This window comes from Neltuma alba, unplaced genomic scaffold, assembly GCF_004799145.2.
Source record: "Neltuma alba isolate B1F8T4 unplaced genomic scaffold, ASM479914v2 tig00012576_pilon, whole genome shotgun sequence".
In the NCBI taxonomy this organism is placed as follows: domain Eukaryota; kingdom Viridiplantae; phylum Streptophyta; class Magnoliopsida; order Fabales; family Fabaceae; genus Neltuma; species Neltuma alba.
Window position 1 is genome coordinate 398585 of NW_021637028.1, and position 23198 is coordinate 421782.

Consider the following 23198-nt stretch of genomic DNA (forward strand, 5'->3'; position numbering starts at 1 on the left):
TGTTCACAATTTAGTGCACAATGTGACTTGGGAGATGTACATACCTTTGTCCATGGACTCCAATTTCTACTTTTGATGATATTCCATGGTAGTTCATTGGTCCTAATTCTTATTTTCATGTTTGGTTTCTCTCATTTTCATTTTAATTCTTAGAAATTCACAATGAACTTGAAACAAGTTAAAGCATGATATTCCTAACTCTAAAATTTTGTGTTTTAATGCCTTTTAGTGAAAAAGTTTAGATAGACATGTCTTGCACTTAAATAATACTATCTCTAATCTTTAATATAAGACCTTGTTTGATTTTTATTTTGGTCCTAAATATAAGATCCCAATCCACTTTGTCTCTCATATTTATACTTTTTTTTTTCAAAATAGTCCTTCTAACAATGGTAATTCTAGCCAATATACTTGATTAGCAAGAATATTTTAGGAAAGACAACACATATCTAGAATAAATAACTAACTCAACTTATTTCTTTAATCTCCTCAAATTAGTCAATTAACTTTTATAATTAGGACCGGAGGTAATACTTATAGAAGTGATTATAAGTTGCTCACTAGTAAAATTCTTGCATCACGACCAAATTTATATACATGTTTTTGTGAAATATGGAGCAACTCTTTTTCAATTAGACCAACTTGAAATGGACTACTTTAATTTATTTTCCTATTATTCCATTTCTTAAAAAGTAATTTTAAATACGAAACTACGCATTATATGTTTATAATGTTCAAATCTCTCTCTCTCTCTGTGAAATAATACTATTATTGCAACACTCAATAATTTAAATCTTTTCTCTTCTGACATGCCATTCTATTAAAAATGGAGTGATCAAAATGAATAAAAATTTATATCAGACCTTATATCTTCTTTTGTTATTACAAATTCTCTCTATTCATTTTTTATATATTTTTATTGCAAATTATCTCTATATTTGATATTCCAGGGCACTAACATTTGAGCTCGAGACATAATGATCCAATTACCAATGTCTCCCCACGAAGAACAACTTTACTAATTTAGCTTTGTCATACCTCAAAATGATTAAAAGTATAGTAGTGTCTGGATATATCCACACACACACACATATATGGACTATCTTATTATATTCATAATTTTAGAATAAAAACGTATAAAGAATTAAGAACTATTTACTCTTATTTTACTTGGTGAAATTCCACTTGTAATTTTGTTCAATGCAATGGAGGCTTGAGAGAAACAAGAAAGCGTCTACCGTGGGCAAAGAATTGGGAACTCAGCTTTGATCGTTGAATCAAACCTATAAAGTAGATCTCAGTTTTCTCCGTTACCGTACCCCACCCTGGAAGCCATCCATATCGGTACCTTCTTCTTCTTCTTCTTGATTTCCTCGTTTCATTCATACATTCAGACAAATATATTCCTGTGAACTTGGGACCCTAACAAGTCATTAATAACTATGCCATTTGACATTGAAAGGAAAAAACATTACTGATTCAGAGGGTTTCATTTCATCATTTAGGTTTCATACACACGAGTTTGTTATAATGCAGAGACTATCTGAATCAAATATCATAAAATATTGCCATCTACAAATTTGAATCCTTTCCCTGTTTAAGATTTGTTGTTATTGTTTTCCTTCTGATTGCATTGAGATGTTGTAACGGAGACTTTAGCACCGCTTATTTTCCTTTCTCTTATTAACTATAACTTGGTCCTTTTCCATTTCATTGTTATAAAAATTGATCTTTCATTTGATCAGGCAACCATGAAAGGCATTCTTAATTCTCAACAGTACAGAAAAGCTTTGATTCAACTGCAAGCTGATAAATTGTGTTCTGGGTTGAGACTGTTAAGCACTCAGACTACTCCACAACCTCAACCTGCAGAGAAAACTCATTTTGGTGGCCTCAAGGATGAAGATAGGGTTTTTACAAACTTGTATGGTTTGCATGATCCATTTCTCAAAGGTGCAATGAAAAGGGGCGATTGGTATCGGACTAAAGATTTGGTACTCAAAGGAACAGATTGGATTGTGGATCAAATCAAGAAGTCAGGCCTCCGTGGACGCGGCGGTGCCGGCTTCCCCTCCGGCCTAAAATGGTCCTTCATGCCAAAAGTTACAGATGGTCGTCCCTCGTATCTTGTTGTTAATGCTGATGAAAGCGAACCTGGGACTTGCAAAGACAGAGAGATCATGAGACATGACCCGCATAAACTCTTAGAAGGTTGTCTAATTGCTGGAGTTGGAATGAGAGCCAATGCTGCTTATATCTATATCAGAGGAGAATACGTAAATGAAAGAAAATCACTGGAAAAAGCAAGGCAAGAAGCTTATAAAAAAGGATTTTTGGGGAAAAATGCTTGTGGATCAGGCTATGATTTTGATGTTCATATCCATTTTGGTGCTGGGGCATATATTTGTGGTGAAGAAACAGCTTTGTTAGAGAGTCTTGAAGGCAAACAAGGAAAACCCAGATTGAAACCACCATTCCCTGCAAATGCAGGCTTATATGGCTGTCCAACCACAGTTACAAATGTCGAAACGGTGGCGGTTTCGCCGACTATTTTAAGGAGGGGACCGGACTGGTTCGCCGGATTTGGGAGGAAGAACAATGCTGGGACAAAACTATTTTGTGTATCTGGGCATGTGAACAAGCCCTGCACTGTTGAGGAAGAAATGAGCATACCATTAAAAGAGCTAATAGAAAGGCACTGTGGTGGTGTTAGAGGAGGATGGGACAATTTACTGGCAATAATTCCCGGAGGATCATCGGTTCCATTGATTCCTAAGAGTGTTTGTGATGATGTTCTGATGGATTTCGACGCGCTTAAGGTGGCGAACACGGCGTTGGGGACGGCGGCGGTGATAGTTATGGACAAATCAACTGATATTGTGGATGCCATTGCAAGGCTCTCTTACTTCTACAAGCATGAAAGTTGTGGACAGTGCACTCCATGTAGGGAGGGCACTGGATGGCTATGGATGATGATGCAGAGAATGAAAGCCGGCGAGGCGAAACTCGAAGAAATCGACATGCTTCAAGAGCTTACTAAGCAAATTGAAGGGCATACAATATGTGCTTTGGGTGATGCTGCAGCATGGCCAGTGCAGGGACTGATCAGACATTTTAGGCCAGAGCTAGAGAAAAGGATTAGAGAGCATGCACAGAAGGAGGCACTACAAGCAAATGCTTGATTTGCCTCTTTATAATAAGGTTGTTTCTTGGATCTTTTCTTCTCTAAGTTCTATTTTTTCTTTGACTTGCATGTTATTTAATTTGATCTATACAAGTTAAAGGAATAAAACTGTTGGAAATGTTAAATTGATATTAGTTGGTTAAGAATGAATATAGTTGCTTAAGAATTTGCTTGGTTAGGCACAAAGGATTAGGTATTTGCAGTTAATTTTGTAGATTAGATAGTACTCATCTGATTCTAAATATAAAATCTATTTTGTAGTGTAAATTACACTACAAAATGATTTACACTATAAAATAAGTGTTATATTTAGGATCGTAGGAGTAATAAATGTTGCCTCCAACTACTTCATGAACAAGTTCTTATAATGCAAAGCAAGATGTTGCAAAAAAAAGTGGACAGGCTTTTTCTGACAAAAACGGCTTCTATATCTTACCATGTCAGTTGAAATGAAAATCATTCCATTGCGGGATTGGAGATTTTGTTTTAGAATATAGGAATATGTTTTAGAATGGTTTTCTTAGCTAACAAACAAGCTATAGTGTCTATAACTTATAAATAGTACATGTTATAGATTTTACATTCCACATATGTAAAAACTTCTTGTCTCTAAAAGTGAAGTTTTTGATCATATGGTACCTAACTGTCATTTACATTTACCTTTTATATGTGTGTATGTGTGTGTGGTTTGCTATAAATTTATCTTATTTTTTTGTAGGGCACAATTGTATTCATGGATGGAGATAGTTGAAATAAAGCCTCTGTTTTCAGAAAAACAGGGGACTTGTAGGCTTCCATTAAAATTTTGATTTGCAACAGCTTTTTGGACTGTATTTATTTGAACCTGTTTAACTCTTTTTTTGTTGTAAATTATCAATAATATCTGCTTTCTCTAAGTATTTCTTTTTAATGCTCAATTTTGTTTGTTTAATTAATGATAAGAGATGAACTCCGTCATATATGGCCATGAATTGATACCAAGATTAATCTTTTTTTTATTTTTTGAATAGAAAAATATGTACTAATGATCTGAGATTACAAATGAGATAGAACCCACAATCTCCCCACTTTCAAAGGAGCACCAAGCCTTTGACATCCGTTTTGGTTCTGTGAAAATCAACATGATAATGGAAGCAAAGGTGAAAATAGACAAAGGGATTGGGCTCAAGGCCATGGCCATTATTATAAGCAGGCCGACCAATCTGGCTGTTTCTATTTTCATACAAATAAATAAATAGATATTATATATACATATATATATATATATATATATTAAGCCTATATTTTTATGGATATAAATTTTTTGTTGTCTAGAGTATCCTCCCACATGAACGGTGAAAGACTAATCTCTCAAGGTATTGTTAGATGCCGTAGCGGGAACCATTCCCAACAATGTTTGTTCCATACACACCGTCTCAAGAATCGAACCCGGGACATGATGTTTAAGGTACCCAAGTCCCTTCCACTTGAACCAATATTTGTTGGTATATGAATATAAATTTAACTCACATTAATTTGACGAAATATCCCAGACTTTGTATGCTTCATTGGGCTTCTCCATACTTTATTGATAAAAGGCCCGTTTGTAATGGTTTATAAACAACTTTTTAACCGAAAAGATTTTTCTTGACTTACATAAAATACGTTTATAAATAATTTTAATAGTAATGCTAAACAGGGCCATATACGGTTATTGTTACTTAAATCCACTTCCATTGCCGGAGTGTCTGTCATGCTTTTACATGTCTCTCTTGACTTATGGTGGTCAGTCGTGTTAAATAAAGTCACCTACGTTGCAGCTAGTTTTAGCCATGCAATCATATTAGAATAAATTTTATTTACTGATTTACTCGTGATGCCAAATCTCTGATCTATCTTTTAACGATAAAATTTATTACTAGTCTATTCTGTTCTATATATGGTGTCCTTCAAAGCCTCATCTTCTCCTTTATGTTCCAAACAATTCACAAGGATATAAGATTTAAGGCAAAATTATTAAAGAAGCCCAGTGTATTATAAAACATTACTCCTATTTTTTTATACAATAAAATTTAGGTGAGTTAAATCTTAAAAGCTCATTAAGAGTAACACATACTTTCAGACTTAGAGTACTTATAAAGATAATAATAAATTGTTCATTGATAAAATCCTCACATTAGGAGCGGAATTCCAACTGATGATTTTGTGAATTATTAATCCTTAAATCACTTTAACAGCAAGGAACAAAAAATCGGATAGGACACTAAACCAGTTGAGGTAGTGGTTCGAGGGTTAGTGGGTCAGATTGGGGTCAAACCAGTCACATTAAAATGATAAAATTTAATTAAAAAGGGAAAACCATATTGGAGGTACTTATACTTTTTTTCAATTTTCAATTTGGTACCTATGTGTTTTTTTGTTCTTAACTAAATCTTTATTTTTCTTCTATTAACATCATTAATCCTTATGTAGAGACTAAAGATATCAATAGAACAAAGTTATAAGAGCTAATGTTGCTAAAAAGATAAAATTAAATATTTAATTAAAGGGAAAAAAACACATAGGTACCAAATTAAAATTGAGAGAAAGTATAAGTACCTTCAATATGGTTTTCCCAATTAAAAATAACAAAGTATAACAACATTAATAATCACTAATAACAAAATGTAAGAAAATACAACAATAATTTGATTGTAATTAAAACAAAATACAATAACATTAAAGATTTTGATCTTTATGATTTCTCAATAACTAAAATTAATAATTATTAATACCAAAATCATTATTAAAATTCATTTAAATATATAGTAACTAAAATATTAGGAGTTGAACGAGAAAAAAAGAAAAATAAATAGTAACATAATAATTCAAACTAGTTCATCACCGGTTTACTCCGATTTTTGCTGATTTGCACCGGTTCATCCCAGTTTGACCAGGTTGATACCAATTCATTCTATGACCAGTTCATTGCTTTAACTGAACCAGGCCGCTGGCCAGTTCATCAGTTTTTCAGTTAAACCGACTAGTTTGGCCTCTCTTTTTTTACACTATTTAATAGTTGATCTCAATGTTTTAAAAATCAAACCGGACGTTAAACATAAAAGGCCAACAATTGAGTTTTAATGGTTCAACAGTTCCCACGTGGCAAAAATCATTATTATACATCCATCTACAATTTTGCTTGTTCAGCTAGCCATGACCAGCAAGCTATAAATAGTAAAATGACAGTTAAGTTCCGACATTTCATTTAATGACAGTCAGATCCAAAAAACTTGCTCAAAGATAAACGGCAAATACATATTTAAATAGTTGCAAATATGGAAATCTCACTTACAAATCACTAACCTATGGCTTCCACGTTTAAAGCAGTCTCAATCGTGAGTCCGATACTTGCGACTCATCTTTCAACAAAAATTTTGGGGACTTAACTATCATTAATTTAATTTTTTGAGATCTAAGTACCGCTTCCAAATCTCATCATCATTCAATAGCTACGTGTTACATCTGTACATCAACCAATTTGAGAACACAGGAATTGACGTCCAAGTTGAGCGCATCAAAGTTTTCATCTCAGGGTAACTTTCAATTTGCTCTCCGCCAGTTCTCTAACCTTCCACTGCATTCAAAGGTTATTAGGAAAAAAAAATTGTAGCTTTCAGACTAAATACGATGAAAAAACTAAAAGCTGGATATAAATAACACCACAATTTCTGATAAAACAACAATAACCTGGAGGTCGTTGATTTCATCGTCGGTAAGAGAACGTTCCATAGACCTATATGCAATCCGATAGCAGTGGCTGGTCATTCCTTTCTTGTTGGTAAAATTGTCTATTAACTTCACCTGGTATTTCAAGAACATCAATAAGCAGGGGAAAAGAATAAGATGATTATACTTTATTTTAAAAACACGTTCTTTTACATAAATATCAAGTTGGGTCAGTTAGTGGCTCAATAATTATCTTGCCTAACCAACTTGGCTCTTATTCCTCTGTGAAATGCTTGATAGTATAACCCGAAATGCACTTTATCAGAGTGAAATTAATATGAAAACAGATTTAAGGGGATATCACAATAAATGTAAAAACCAGAAAATTTTGCTTGCAAAAGTGCTCAAAGACCTACCTCCTCAACAAGATCACCGGCTACACTTCTGACAACTTCACAAAGATTGTTTTCAGTGAACGACTCATTGATCCAGAAGCTCATGTCCTTGTAACAAGGAGGATACTGTCAAAGATTAAAAAGAAGAGAAGGTCATCTCAAGTTCTGAAAACTTTATGCAGTGAAGTTACAGAACTACTATAAACCAATGGGCCACCACGACTAAGGAACATAAAATTTATGAAGTGTAAGAGAGTAGGCTAGTACTGGGAAACATATATACAGTGCTTTGTAAGTGGGAGGGACAAGAAAAATAAGAGCGCGGTTTGGGAGAGAGCTAGCCCCTCAAAAGCTAGTACCGTTAGTGTTTTCTGCTATTTCCTCTGTAGTTCTCTAGTTGACCTACACTCTTCCAGATTATTATTAATCTTAATATCATTTTGAAGGTGAGTTACATCATAATGACACTTGGATAGACAGATATCAAAACATCAAGGTCCCCAGAGTAAATTCTAGTGATACATTTCCTCAGCTAAATGTTGCCTGCCAAGACAAAGAGATTCACATATATAGGACATGGATCATTTGAAAACTTAAACTCACGAAATCATATACTTTGAAGTTCAAATAACTGCAGCTATCAGAATTAATACTGACCAGACATTTAACACGCGAAATATCAAAGGAACCAACATATACATACTTAACCGCAGAACTAAGGATAACCAAGCACATATACATACATGCCTCAGGCAGAAGTTACCTTCGAAAAAGGCTTAAACTTGACTCCTAACTGGCCTTTAGAGAACTGTATGAAAAAGACAATATAGAATGTGAGTAGCAGAGAAATATGAGGAAGAGAACAAGAGAGGATGTGGGACCTGTACTAAGTGATTTCTAACCTAACCTCTTATGCATAGCAAGAGGCTAGGACAACATATTAAGGCTAATAATTACAGAATAAATGCAAAAATAAATCTCTTTAGTTATGCATAATATCCCTAACAACAGAAAATCAATACTCAATCATCATAAGCAACGTGCACTGTTAAAAGCAGCAAGTGCAAAATGTTAGAGAAGGTGAAGAGTGTGCGTGACTAATATCATCTACTTAAAACACAAAACAAACATGAATCGATACTATTTTATAACCTCCCTTAACACAATGCATATAGACTAAATGCCCAAGCTATTTATAAAGCATGCAAGCCTTGGAATTGAAGAGACTCCGATAAAACCAAAGTGAAGAGGAAAATTAAATACTGCAACAATCCCGGAAACTAGCTTCAATCCAAAGAGAGAGACAGAGAAAGAGAGACTACAAAAAGAAGAGACAAAAATTCTCAGTTCTTGAGATGACTACATCATTGGCATCAAATATAGTGTCTAGGAAAATGGACAAAGGCCAATAGAACAATGTTGTTAACCATATACCTGGGAGGTAAATCGCTCATCGGATGACCAAAAGAGACGAATATCTGGTATGTCAAATAGAACCATAGCTAACCTCTCCAATCCTAGGCCAAAAGCCCAGGCAACATTATTTGGGTGACCATTTCTTTTTAGAATTTCTTGCTCTGTCACGCCACAGCCTAAAACTTCTAACCACTCTTCCTGGAAATAAAATGTCAAACATCAGCTAACTCTGTACAAACATGGAAGCAAATGTTCAGCATTTTCCGTCAATTGTTTTCATCTAATTCTTTTGTTTCTTGTGCATGTTTTGATTGTCTTATAGATATACACAGGCCTGAATGAGGTTTCATCGTACTCTAGACATTAAGTGTAGGGAAGGTCCTGTCCATATCAATACAACAACAAGAACAAGCCTCATCCTACTAGATGGGATCTACTGCATGGATCACACTAGGTCCTGTCTATATCAATTCCATTCCTAGATTTATTAGAGACACTCATAAACAACATAGGCAACAAATAAGGCACAGAACCTAAGGCAACATCTTTTTTTTTTTTTTTGATACAAACCTAAGGCAACATCAATCATCCTTCTTTTACATCTTTGTGAACTATTTTACAATTCGGACCAGTCTATTAATTCACATCAATATTACTCTACATGTTTTAAGGAAATGAATGCAAACATAACATAATTGTTAAAGATTGTGCTACTGGTAAACATATATTTTTTTTCTAGTTATTATTTTCCTGCTATGTACTGTTATTATCTTCCATCATTTTAGGTTAGTTAGCTTCAGGATTTCTTTTGACTATCAATTCCATTACGAATAGATCTGATTCGAATTTAAAATCAGATTCCTCCTCTATATGTACTTTCTGCATTTGATTGACTAACACAGCAGAGGAAGGCAAAAATACCTCTGTTTCCACAACCTTCTAGTAATCTTCTTTTTTTTCTTTTTTGCCTTCTAAATTAGTTGCAGGATAATTTTACATCCTCCTATGATCCACTCTTCTTTCTATTAATAATTTCATTTTCATACCCAAATAAGCAGAATAATCTACTAGAAAATAAAAATGAAGTGTATTAACATCTAATCACCACATGGCTTCCCAGTCAAACATAAATAAACTTATTACGTCTTACAAGGCTACCCAAGAAAATAACTTACATTAAAATATATCTCAAGCTCAAATGATGGATTGGTAAACGGGAAATAAGTATCCACCCAACGCATTTCCACCGCACCTGCAATTAATAATAAATACAAGTATACAACCATATATGACTGTGAAGCAATGTGGGAGAAAATTTTCTGAATCTCGTTGATTGATTCAAATGTACAAAAACAGGCTATGTATATGCATAAACGAGTAGCATTAAAATATAAAAAGCTAATAAAGACTATACACTAAGCACCTGATCACTGACCTATCTAAACGAGTATTTACAATAAATGATAATATTGCCACAGACAGTACAAGGGAAAGTGTTAGGAATTAGCGATTTGAAGGAAAATCATAACTTCAGAGGAATAACTTAACTAGATTTAGATGTCCAGCTACTTATCTATTTTTTCTTTTTTAAAACATTTCAAGGAACAATTTAGCATTTTATTTTCCAGTTTAAACACTATCTTTTTCTCCAAGAATTTTGCAATAGCAAGGTGAATTTTATTTCAGAATTACTTTTGGTTCATATATACCATATCCTTCAGTCGGTAATATTGACTGAAGTCAAAATAAACCACAAAAAAAAAAAGGCATATGCTTATGACACTGGCTTACATACCCCCAATGCATTTCCACTTTACTTGCAGTTAATACTACATATAACCATATATGTCATGACTAAGAAGCAGCACAGGGGAAAGTATTACAATTTAGCAATTTGCAAGTAAATTATAACTTCAGGGGATTGACATAACTAGAATTATATGCCTTTTCATTTATCTTTTTTAAATTTTTGAAGGAACAATTTGGCATTTTAATTTCCGTGCTGAATATGCATCCGTACACATGACATGTTTGACAGTGCTCAAAATAAAAATTCAGTTTCTACCATGTCCACATTGGTTCTTTCATATTCTTCAGATAAATTATCATACAAATTCATATTGACAATGCAATTGCAGTGACTGATTATGTAATCCGCACATTAGGCTATTTGCATTTTGGGAATACCAAATAAATGGCGTGCTAACCCCTCAAGGCATTTCTTTAAGTCAGCTGCTGCATAGGAAGTGGCATCCATTCCCGATGGTTCCCATTCATCTGGAACAAAAACCCGGAAGCCTTCCATCTACACAATCAGACAAAACTAAGAAATTTGGCAGTCCTAATCCTAAGAAAAATCTAATTCCTGGCTAAGGCAACACACCTGATGGAAGACAGGGTAATGAGTTGAATCAATTGAATCTCTTCGATACACATCTCCTGTAACAAGGAAATGAGTGTATCCGCTTCTCAATAAGCCTGCCTGATGAGCACTTGTATGGCACCTAAGAACGGTCTGAGGGTCTATGTAGTATGTATCATTATAACTCCTACTCACATGGTCCTCAGGAACTAATACATCATCAAAATTCTGAAATAACAGGAAAATCATCAGCAAAATATACTACCATGAAGTTCAAACAACCTGAAACAAGCCAAAGAGCAATATATTTCCCTTTAGCTACCCTCAATGTAGTATTGGGCACATTTAGACTGCAAAGGTTGGACGTTGTAGTATGAAGGCAGTACAAATTGATAATTGGCAGAAGTATGAGCAAAAGCACAATAATTCAGCTCTAACAGTAAAAGGTTAACATTAATGACATTTCAAACAAAGCTTCGCTATTAAATCAATTTCTCTTCACTCATTATAGGGGGCTTTGGCAAGAATAAGAATGCTTACATCTGATAGTCGTGCACAGCACTTACAGTAATTTGGTGTTGGTAAGAAAGGAAAAATCTCATTCTTAATGGTGTGCAATGGTTTGCCCTATTTGTGGGACCTTGTTTTTGCAATTTCTTTCAGGTAAGAGAATATATGAAATAATCTTATCAAAAGGCAATACATGCTAAATCAGCTTCCATATAGGCTCATCAATTAAATCCAGAATAGGAATTGTTTCCTTAAATTGATGACATTACATATAGGAATAATTTGGATGAAAAAGCTAATGAACTAACATAATTTCTGAAGGACTAGTAACTTTCAAAAACTTTCATGCTTTATCTTCTGTGGCTCAACAAGGCTTGAAACTTAAAAGTGCATTGGACTTACTTTTTCCAAGCTAGAGGTATTTTTAAAAAATATTGTTGACATATCTACAAGTGGAATCAATTACCTATTAGTTTTCTCTTCTAACATCTAGTGCTGACAAGCAGGAAACTCCAGTAACATGCCCTACTCGCTGGAACTATCAGCATGAATGTTGAAGCAAACAAACATAGGAACGGCACAAAAAATATTAAGACTTTTTTAAGAAGCAAGAGCGGAATCATATCCATGGACAGCAAAAGCTAGTAATGGCAAAAGAAAACATAGGATTCAAGTGAAACTAGCCTTAAAAATCTTTTACGTACCTCCTTTACTGAAACAATCGGACAAAGATCATCAAACTTATTGAACTTGTTTGAATAGTTGGAATCAAAGTATTCATATATGGCATTCTTCAGTATCCCAAGGGGGTGCTGGTCTCTCCTGTGAAGTTGCAACCCAAGTTTTGAAAATATCGTGTCTGGCACATTATTTGTAGGATCGTCCCTCACCACATCTAAGAAACCACAATGAATAAGATATAAGTATGAGTTAAAACAATTAACAATAGAATATATGCGAAGGGCAAGCACATATAGAGTAGGAACTGTACTGATAAAGCATCCACACAACCCCCATAATATCCTTCTCACTTGTATTAGTTGATAAAAATTCCTCCCAGAAGGCCACAAGAGACTAAACATCACTGAAATGACTTCAATATGATTCAAATTTCAGACTTGAAGAAAACAAGGAAATTGGTAATGGCTCATAATATTCTGTTGTAGAACCCTTTTTTTCAACAATACGAGCTTCAGTATTTGATCTGTTAAAACTACATAAGATGAATGAGATTCTAAATGTGAAAAATGAACTTATGTTTCTTTTAAACCTGCCAGTATAAGTTTCCAATTCAAATAGGATGTTTAAAGTACGAAGTTGAAGATAACTAATCACCCAAAAAACAAAAAAAAACCAAAATAAATATTTGACTACCTTCCCTGGAAATCTTGACACCACCAACATCCAACACTGAGACAACTGGTCGCCTCCATTTCTTTCGTGAAAGGTTATCAGTAGAAACAGAACTAGCCATCGACGAGAAAGGTATACATAATGTGAAGCTTCTTAGAGTATCACTTCTACGAAGCAGTGAAGCCCCAGAGAAAAGTGTGGCTTGTACAGAAGAGAGAGCCATTGCCATCCAAATGGGTATAAACTTTTATAGAGGATAAGTATAGCTCACAGAAAGAGAACCAGAGGCAAGATTCGCAGGGAAGTCGAACCACTTGATTAGCTCATAGCACTTCTGTGGAACATTTGTGGCGGTTAAAGTTAACATTTTGAAGACTGGGACATGTACAATCATTTTATAATTTATAAATAAGTTAAGATTTTGAAGACTGGGACATGTATAATCATTTTATAATTTATAAATAAGTATTAACACACACACACGGACATTTACACACAAGGCGGAACCACAAAAGTAGGATGTGACTCTCAGTCCGAAAGCCCAGTGAATCAAACAGGACTTCAATCTTTCACCAGCAACCAACTCAATCTCCTCCACTATTTAAATGAACGAAAATGGCAATTGAAAAACACTTAAAATGGAGAACTAATTGAGTGCAGTGATGGAGGAACAAATTGGTAAACGGAGAATGATGGAGAGAGCTAGTGTCTTACACAAAACTGATGGAGCCCTAGTTGCAGAGCACAGCCACAGTGAAAGAAGGATGGCGAAGAAGAAGCTCAACTGCTGCAATAGACAGTGACGAAATCAACAAGCACAACGACGAGGAAGGAAATGAGAAGAAAAACGCGGCACAATAGGAACAACAGAGAGGGGATCAGCGAGAGATAATGCGATCTATCTGCATAAATGAACGAAGAGGCATTTGCATTTTTTAATGGGAAAATAAAAATAAAAGCCCCAAAAAAATTGTAACACAGGAAGGGAAAATTATAAAAAGAGACTGTTGAAATAAAAAACATTACAAACAAGACTCTATTATAATATTTGTATTGGTTTGACAATAATTTTTGTGAACGAGTTTTTTTATGCAATTTTTTAATTTTTAAAGTCTTTTTTTAACAATAATTTTAAATATAAGAACTAATTAATTGAAGGTTTAAGTTAATACTCTATATCCTGTATTTATTTTTTTAAAAAAAAAATAGTTCCAACAATTACACATGTTAAAAGATTTTCATTTTAATATACATTATTAACAAATATATTTTTAAAAAATAACACTTATTTATTATAAATAACTAATTTAATTTATTTTTATAATATTTGCTAATGAGTTAGCTAGCTCATGTATTAAGTAGAAGCAGATGTAGTATTTATTAAGAAGGAATATAAACTTGAAAATACCAAATTACCCTCAAAATTTTAGCTTCCTCCCAACGCACGAATCTCACAAAAAGTAGTCAAGTGTGAGGATAAAAGATTTGGAATTTAGTGATTTTAAAAAAATTATTCTCCTGGCAACAAGGATTTAGTATTGGAAAAATTACACTCAGGTCCTACACAAGAAATTAATTCACAAAAAATCTCCCGAAATCCCAAAATAACTCCCAAGTCCCTAGGGATCCATGTGTAATAAATTATAATTGTGAAATTATCTATTTACTCCTATTCATTTACAACTTCAGCAGTGGTTGTTGACAACCCGAGGAGAAGTGGTTAACAACCTCTGCAGTGTCCCTGACCACTCACACTGTCAACAGCCACTGTTGAGGTTGTAAATGAATTACTGCAATAAAATTAATAGGGGTAAATAGGTAATTTCATAATTTCAATTTATTACATACAGGTCCCTGGGAACTTAGGAATCATTTTGAAATTTCCAGGGACTTTTTATGAATTAATTATCTTGTGTGGAACCTATGTGTAATTTTCCCTTTAGTATTTTACAAAAGATAATACTTATTTATCATAAAAAGTTAATAAAAATTTTAATCCCTTAAATTTGTTTTTATTTTGGTTTTAAAATCTCAAATTTCAAACTATAAATTTTTGTTTTTCAAATTTTTTTGTGGTTTATGATATTGATCTCTATCATCTAATAAATACTAAGATTATTTTGCTTATTGAGGAATCAAAACCTATAGTTTAAAACTTGAGAAACTAAAATCAAAATGAAGACAAATTTAGAGAATAAAAAATTATATAAACTCTGTTACAGATAATTAACTTAATTTATATTTATATATATATATTTTGTAGTGTAGAAGACGTGGAAGGTGATTAGTTGTGCGGGGTCGATGGGGCTGATGAAAAGCGTGGAGCCTTTGACCCAATCGGAGAAAGTTTGGAGGCCGTCTTGGCCGGAGGAGTTTGCGGAGTCATCATTGTCGTCGGCGATGGAGATTTACGAGATGATGTTGGGGTTAACGATGGCGTTTGAGTACCTGAGCGTTTCATAACGGTGAGGCCTTGGCATTTTAGACGCCTGGGCCGGGAAATTATTAGTATTTGACATCAATTGGGAAGGTATTTTGAGTTTGCTTGTTTTTAATTTTTAAAACAAAGGTTCAAGAGATAATTTAGTATTTTTTAAGTTTGTATTTTAATATTTAGTCTTTTTAAATAATTAAAGTTTTTAATATTTTTCTTAATAATTTTTTTAAAGTCCTTCCTTCTAATTTTTTGCCCTTTTTTTTTCATTTGTTTATTGGCGTGTCTTCCACAATCCTATAATTTTTTACTAAAGCCTATTTATTTATTCCCCATTTTATGTGATTTAGTAGTTTATAAAATAAATTGTCAAGCCTCTTATTAGTCTTTCATTTTTATTTAGATTAGCTTTTATGACGGTATGTTCCCTATTGCTTTTTGAATAAATTATATTATTATAGAATAAAGAAAAATTATAATTGGGCTTTAGCCCCGCATCATCCATAAAAAAAAACAAAAAGAAAAGAAAAATTAGAGAGTAAAGGAAATTGAAGAAAACATAAAGATACTCCTCCGGTCCTTAATATAAGACCCATTTAACTAATTTGATTAGATTAAGGAAGTTAGGTAAGTTAGTTAATTATAAGAAATATGACATGTTTTTCCTAAAATACCATAATCATATTTCTTAATACCCCATCTTTCTCTTCTACTTGATTATGGTTGAAAGAGTATCTATAGGGGTAATTTAGAGATAATTGATAAATATGAAAAATGAGTCTTATATTTAGGACCAAAACCACCTCACCAATTGGGTCCTATATTAAGGATCGGAGGAGTACAAAGCATGGAAACCAAAAGCAATGTGTTATGAACACAATATATGTGGACATTCATAAGTCTCAATATCTCCTGTTATTTTACAATTATTTTATATTATCATAAAATCTATAAATTATGTTAATGTTGAAGTTATAAAATTGTACTCGTACATATGACCATATGTTTTATTTTTAAAATATTAATATTTGATAGCCTCACCTAGTGGGATAAGGCTTGTTGTTTGTAATATTTGATAGCATTTAAATATAAATTTATGTAAAACAAAAAATGACACATGGCACGTCTGATTGGAGAACTTAACATAATAAATAAAAAAACTTGACTTGAGTTTTTTTTCCTAATTTGTATTAGGCTTAGTCCCTTTTTATTACTCTTAAAGGAAAAAAGAAGATATCTCACCATTTATCACTTTTTTTTCTAAACACATGTATTTTTTTATTGGAGGTGATAATATACGATGCATTGTTGGACATCTTTCCTAACAAGAACTCGAACCTTAATTCATTGTGCTATGAGAAGCTAATTCTCCCCATTACATCCAACTCTGTTAGTCATCTCACCATTCATCATCATTTCTATCAACACTCCAGCATTACACAAGCGGATTGCCCAAGGAACGGACAAGCTTAGCTGGATAAGAGACATTCCAACATTTAAGATCCAAGTGGGGAAATTGGATCCAATTTGAAACTGTGTAATGGCCCCTTTCTGTATGTTCTTTTTTACTGGAAGTTCTATAGTCCATGGTTTGACGGTCTCACTGGTTTCTTTTTTATCAAATGGAAAATTTCCAGCCTTCAATATTTCATCTTTGGCGTTGGCACTTTTCAACTTTACCAAAAATAAGTCATTTTTCATTAACAACAGTTTTTCAACCCCAAACTTTCCCCAGATTTGCCGTGCAATCCATTTATCATTATGAAAAAGGAGGGTTAGCCCCAATAACATAGCAGCACACTACAGCATCATCTTTCCATAACTCAGGTTTCACATCCTTCCTAGCAGTCCTTGCAATTCTACAATTACCCTCATAGCTAGCTTCAATACAATTCAATCTGCTTCCCATATTCTTCAGCTTCCTTTCTTCAGTCTAAAGTCACCGGCAGAATGGAAACCATGAACATTCATTTACCGATGAGTGTTATACCATCAGGTCATAAGGCCATTAACCATATTTTTCATTTTTGGTATATCAAATTTAGCCCATATCGAGCTAGAGGAAGATAGTTGGAACTCTCCCCTCTTTTGCTGTTCCCCTTCTTGTGCCTTTTTTAGATCGAATTGCATATGAAATCACTGGCATAATTTTGTTTTAGCCGTTTGCTTTCGTTGGATGACTTCAACTTTGTAAAGTATTTCATAAATCTAAATTCCTAGAATTTTTATTCATATCAATATGAAACAAAATTTATTAGATTATTATTTATCTCATACGTATACTAGTGAATAAATCAAATTGAAGTTAACGACTAGTTGTCTCAGTGACAATACCATCCGTTATGTTTAAATGAAATTTTAGGTTCGAGTCTGACATTGACACCTTTATATACATTTCATTGTATAATATAAAAAAACAAGAATAAATCAAATTGAAGGCAAAAATACGAGACAAGTCATGATTAAAAGGAATGGATGGAAGGAATACTGGGACCATAGTGTAAGGAGCACACCAAGACAGGCAAAGCATCATACCTTTCCCCCTAGCCCCTCAACCAAGGATGATTTCTTAGTACTTCTTTTTGCTGGCCAAGCATCATATCCAACATTCATGTCACCTTCAACCTTATCCTCTTTTACTTTTATTCTTTTTCATTTTTCAAAAATTATTAATATATATAATATTAAATATAGGCCATCCACTTCATATGTAGGTTGAAGGAAGGAACAACATGACATGTAAAGTGCCATTGAAGCCTTCAAAAATAATTTTTCAGTCATAATTTATAAAATGAGATATAAACCAGCCTTAAATTGTGGCTTTTTTCTAATACTCCTCTAATCCTTAATATAAGACCTATTTAACTAATTTGATTAGATTAAAAAAGTTAAGTAAATTAGTTAATTATAAAAAAAATGATATATTTTTCCTAAAACACCATAATCATCTTTCTTAATATCCTTCCTTCCTTTTCTACTTGGTAATGATTGAAGGAGTATTTATAGTGGTAATTTAGAAAAAATTGATAAATATGAGAAATAGGTCTTATGTTTAGAACCAAAATCAACTCAATAATTAGGTCCTTAATAGGAGTATATATACACACACAATTATTCCATGTTAATCTATGAGCTGAAACGGGAGAATATTAATTATAAATTATGAATAATACAACGTAAATGTTAGTACTAGGAAAACGGGCCGGCCCGTTTAAGCCCGAGTTGCAAAAATAAGTCGTTTTTTCAAGCCTGGCCCATGAGATGACGGGCTCGGGCTAGCCCGCGGGCTTTTGGCCTTTTTAACTAAAATGAATTTTTTTTTATTTTTTTGTATATTTTATCAAAATAATAAAAATGAAACAATAAAATTACTAATAAAAGGTATAAATATAAATAAAATTGAGTCACAAATATAAACATTATCATGTCTAAACATATATTACAGTGTAATAAAGTCTATTGAATAAACAAACTAAATAGAGGACAGACATAAACAACTAAATAAGCATTAAGTTCAGTAGATAATTACAATGCGGATGATCTAGTTTGATTATAAATAATTAACAAAAAATTTTAACTAACAAACATAGTATACATGAAGAATAATCATTTGTCATATCGACAAAAAAGAAAAGAGTCCATCATCCTTAGTTCTAAATTTGTTTCTACTATAAAAATGATATAGATCTTTATTTTAGTTTAAAAGATTTTTTGATCAATTATATTTCAAGTATAAAAAAATATTGGAGAATGACAAATAAAGATTGTAAAAATTACACATACAATATTTTAATAGGTTTTGACAACTTATTTAACAATATATTTTTGTGAATATACCTAGTTTTAAATTTTGCAATTTTCATATTTTTTTGGTTATTTTTCGCACAACTATAGTGATTCTTTTTTTCTTTTTGTGAATGCTATCTATGTGAGCTGCCAAGATAAGTAAAACTAAGAGTATGATATGTTTAAAATGTTAGGATTTTCTTTTTTAAGTTAAGAAAAAAAAAGACAGAAATTAAAAAAAAAAATTGGCGGGCCTAAACGGGCCAGCCCGTGGCCCTACAAGGCCGGCCCGTTTATTTTTCGGCCCTACAGGGCTAGCCCTTTTAAGCCCGACTTCCCTTTCAAGGCTCCAAAATACAAGCCCGGCCCTCGACTTAAACGGGCTTAAATGGGTTCAGCCCGACGGGCTCAGCCCGTTTTTCCGGCTCTAGTAAATGTTAGCCATCAACATTTTAGTTTTTGATAGTAAAAATAAATTTTAAAAGCTATTTTAAAAATATATTAAAATAATTTTCATTGATATCTTTTAAAAATACATTTTGGGCATCTAGCAACTATAAGATAGTATTTTTATGTTGTTGGAAAAAAGATAGCATTTTTGTGTTATCACATTATCAATAATGAATATATTACCTATGATTTTTAATATAAAAATTATTTAAATAATTTGAATAATATTAAAAAAATTAGTTAAATTAGTTATTTGTAACAAGTATTGTTGATTTTCTTAAAACACCTTTTTTAATTATCATTATCATTGGATGCAAACCCTGACATGTGTATTTAATAGAGATATCTAAAAGAATAAATTACAAATTAGAAAGACAAAGTAAATTAAAATCTTATATTTAAAATAAAATTTAATTTTAAATTAACTCTTATACTAATTACAGGAGCTAATATATAGCTAAAATCAAAATTACATTGAAATTACATTTTGTTTTTTTTCCCATTATTGCGTAAGTGGTTAAAAGCCCAGTTGCTTTGAGCAGCGCGTGCAAACTCAAAGCGTGACTGTGCAATTGCATGCGGTGATTCATAATAATTTTAGGAAAAATTTTGTTAAAAAACTGCAATACAGAATTAATTTCAAAGAACTCCCAAAACTTTTTAAAATTTCACTGTAAGACCAAGGGAAAAAACTGATATTAATTCCATAAAAAAATGACACTATTGCCCCTTATGTGAACAAGTGTGGGAGAGCCTATTTGCAAGTAAGACTAGATAATTTGCAACATACATACATATATTTACAACTGGAATTAGTCCATTTACATGTCACCTCTTTCACCTGAGGAAGGTTTCCGTGAGTGAACAAGTATGAGAGAGCCTATTTATAAGTGAGACTGGACAATTTGTAACATACATACATTTATTTATAATTGGAATTAATCTGTTTACATGTTACCTCCTTCACTTAAAGAAGGTATCTGTGAGTAAACAAGTATGGGAGAGATCATTTGCAAGTGAGACTAGACAATTTACAACATATATACATTTATTTACAATTGGAATTAGTTCGTTTACATATTACCTCCTTCACTTGAAAAAGGTGTCCGTGAGTGAATAAATGTGAGAGAGCCCATTTGTAAGTGGGACTAGTCAATTTGCAACATAAATACTTTTATTTACAATTGAAATTAATCTATTTACATGTCACCCTGCAATAAGTATTATAAGGGGTAATAACGTCATTTTTTTGTGGAATTAATATCATTTTGCCTTCTTGATTCCGCAATGAAGTTTCATGGAGTTTTGGGGCTCTTTAAAATTAATTATGTACTGATATCTTTAAACAAAATTTTCTTTAATTTTTATTCGTGAGTGAAAATACCTTTCAAGAACTGAAAGTTTGAGCCACAATTTTTGGGAACATTATTTATAATGTTAAAAATAGTAAAAGGAAATACTATTTTTTAAAACAAGAATAAATATCAAATATTATAAACCATAAGGTTTTTTATTTTAATTGGAATGAAAAGACAATATTTTTTTTCCATACAAATAAGTTTCCCTACATCCTCATTATGCCTTTTTCTATTTTATATTCCTTTTTATTCTTATAATAAAATATTTCCTTCAATCATTAATATAAGAATTAGTTGGAAGTTGAGTTTAATCCTAAATATAAAAGCTCAATTCATTTTGTATATTATACTTGTCATTTTTTTAAATTATTTCTATTAATTACACATGTCAAGTGAATTTTATTAAGAGATAGTTTTAATACAAATAATTTGAGAGAGTATTTAATGAAAATTAACATATAATTTTTACAAGTAACTACAATTAATTTAACTAGTTTTCTTAATATATTCAAATTAAATAAAGAAATAATTCAACTCTAAGGTTTTTATTCATACCTTGAGTTGAAAGTTAATCTTTTCTATTGACTCTCCATTAAGACTTTATCATTAGCCGGAAAAAAAGGCGTGCATTTGGGAATTTTCTCTCATACATGCAATTCTTATAAAAAGTCCTTTGTCTCCTCTTCAAATTTTCTCATTCACATCTTGTATATAGTTTTGATCCATGCAACACAAACACATTTCTTTTTTTAAGAATTTTCAAAATGCTTATCTTGTATATAATTGTAATTTTTTTTCAAAGTCAATAAACACCAAAAAGTAAGTCTTTTCTCTCCAATATAATACTTTTTCATTAATCTTTTAGTAGATAGATCACTTTTTTTGTTGCTAAACACATGTTGTCTTATTGGAGACAATCATTTTATCATACATTAAATATAATTATCTCTTTTAATAAGAATTCGAATATTAATTTGTCATGTTCTAAGAGATTAACCCCTATTCCTCTTAGTTAGATGGATAACTTTTGTTGTGACTCTTGGTGGCGTAAATCCAAAGTTAGATAGATAACTTTTGTCACTCTTAATAGCGTAAATCCAAATTAATTCTTAGAAGTGTAAGTCTGTCATCCTAATTTATGTTCAATTACTCTTTCCCATAATTTCATTATCTGACTTAAATTTTATTGCACAATTCTAAATATCAACTTTTTTTTTTGGTAAATAGAAATTACGGTGACAGGGGATCATCCTTTATTGGCATTTGTTTAGAGCAAAATTTTATTAATTGAGCATGTAAGAATCATTTTAACGATATGATTTTATTTTATTTCCTTATATTTTTTGTGTGGAAAACATCATGCTAACGTCAATATTGCATAATCAGGAAATCATCTAATGACACCTCCACCTGTGGGCCAGAGGGACCCACAAAAGTGCATGGCAAGAAAGAACTTCGGCACTTCGCAATGCGGCCGCGGGGGACAATTTGTGAGAAGAATATATGTTACTAAAAAATATATTATTTTAGTAATTAATATAATAAAATTTCAAAATTCTGGCGTTATTTGTGTATTTTTAAAATCATCATTTATATTTGTCAGAATTATTATCATACATTACAAATGGCAGAAAAGAGAGGGAGAACAAAAAAGCAGAAGAGAGAAAAAGAGACTTTAGAGACTGAAAAGAAAGAAGAAAATCAAGGATGAAGGGAAGATCATAGGCAAAATGGCAAAAAAATAATCTTAAATTTTAAAAAGATAAATAGGTTGACTATTTGTATAATGGTTTTGATTACTCTTATAATTTGCCATTTTTGAAGTTCAATAGATATTTTTTTTAATCATTTTCTCAATAAACTTGTTTGAAGTAATTTATAAATAGCTTTTTAATCGTGATTTACAAAATACAAGATAAATATATGATATGAGTTTTGTCTCAATTTATATAAAATATACTTACAAGTAATTTTTAAAACCATGTCAAACGAGCCCAATATCTAGAAGAGAGAATCCCAATTCAATCCAGCCGAAAGACCTAAATTCAGATTTAGGCCTACACTTTTAGCAAATTCCTAATTAGGCCATGAGACCTAATTAGGGATTTTTGAATGTTGTTAAATCACCAAAATGTCCTTCTTCAATTAAAAAGAAAATTTGATTAATATACCTCTCCCAAGTAATTCCTCATCTCTTATGATTTTTTTTAGACCAAAAAATATATAAGTAATTTTACAATGTTTGAAATTTGTATATATAACT

General features: G+C 32.1%; 2 protein-coding genes across 4 annotated transcripts; one reads left to right on the forward strand and one right to left on the reverse strand.

Moving 5' to 3' along the window:
* The first annotated feature begins 1751 nt into the window (after positions 1 to 1751).
* Positions 1752 to 3182, forward strand: LOC114728811 (NADH dehydrogenase [ubiquinone] flavoprotein 1, mitochondrial-like). The gene has a single exon (XM_028915763.1). The coding sequence runs from the start codon at positions 1752 to 1754 to the stop codon at positions 3180 to 3182; it is 1431 nt and encodes a 476-aa protein (XP_028771596.1).
* Positions 3183 to 6305: 3123 nt separating this feature from the next.
* LOC114728807 (phenylalanine--tRNA ligase, chloroplastic/mitochondrial) lies at positions 6306 to 13758 on the reverse strand. Of its 3 annotated transcripts, none has more exons than XM_028915758.1 (11): positions 13622 to 13758; positions 12929 to 13238; positions 12259 to 12449; positions 11066 to 11272; positions 10870 to 10987; positions 9858 to 9934; positions 8701 to 8880; positions 8030 to 8074; positions 7288 to 7392; positions 6893 to 7006; positions 6306 to 6779 (listed from the first exon to the last, which is right to left on the reverse strand). In XM_028915758.1, the coding sequence occupies exons 2-11, from the start codon at positions 13134 to 13136 to the stop codon at positions 6729 to 6731; spliced, it is 1296 nt and encodes a 431-aa protein (XP_028771591.1). In that variant the 5' UTR covers positions 13137 to 13238; positions 13622 to 13758; the 3' UTR covers positions 6306 to 6728. The 3 variants fall into 3 exon arrangements, with proteins under 3 accessions (XP_028771591.1, XP_028771589.1, XP_028771588.1); XM_028915756.1 differs by having other exon boundaries at positions 12929 to 13241; XM_028915755.1 differs by lacking the exon at positions 13622 to 13758 and having other exon boundaries at positions 12929 to 13315.
* Positions 13759 to 23198: the final 9440 nt, after the last annotated feature.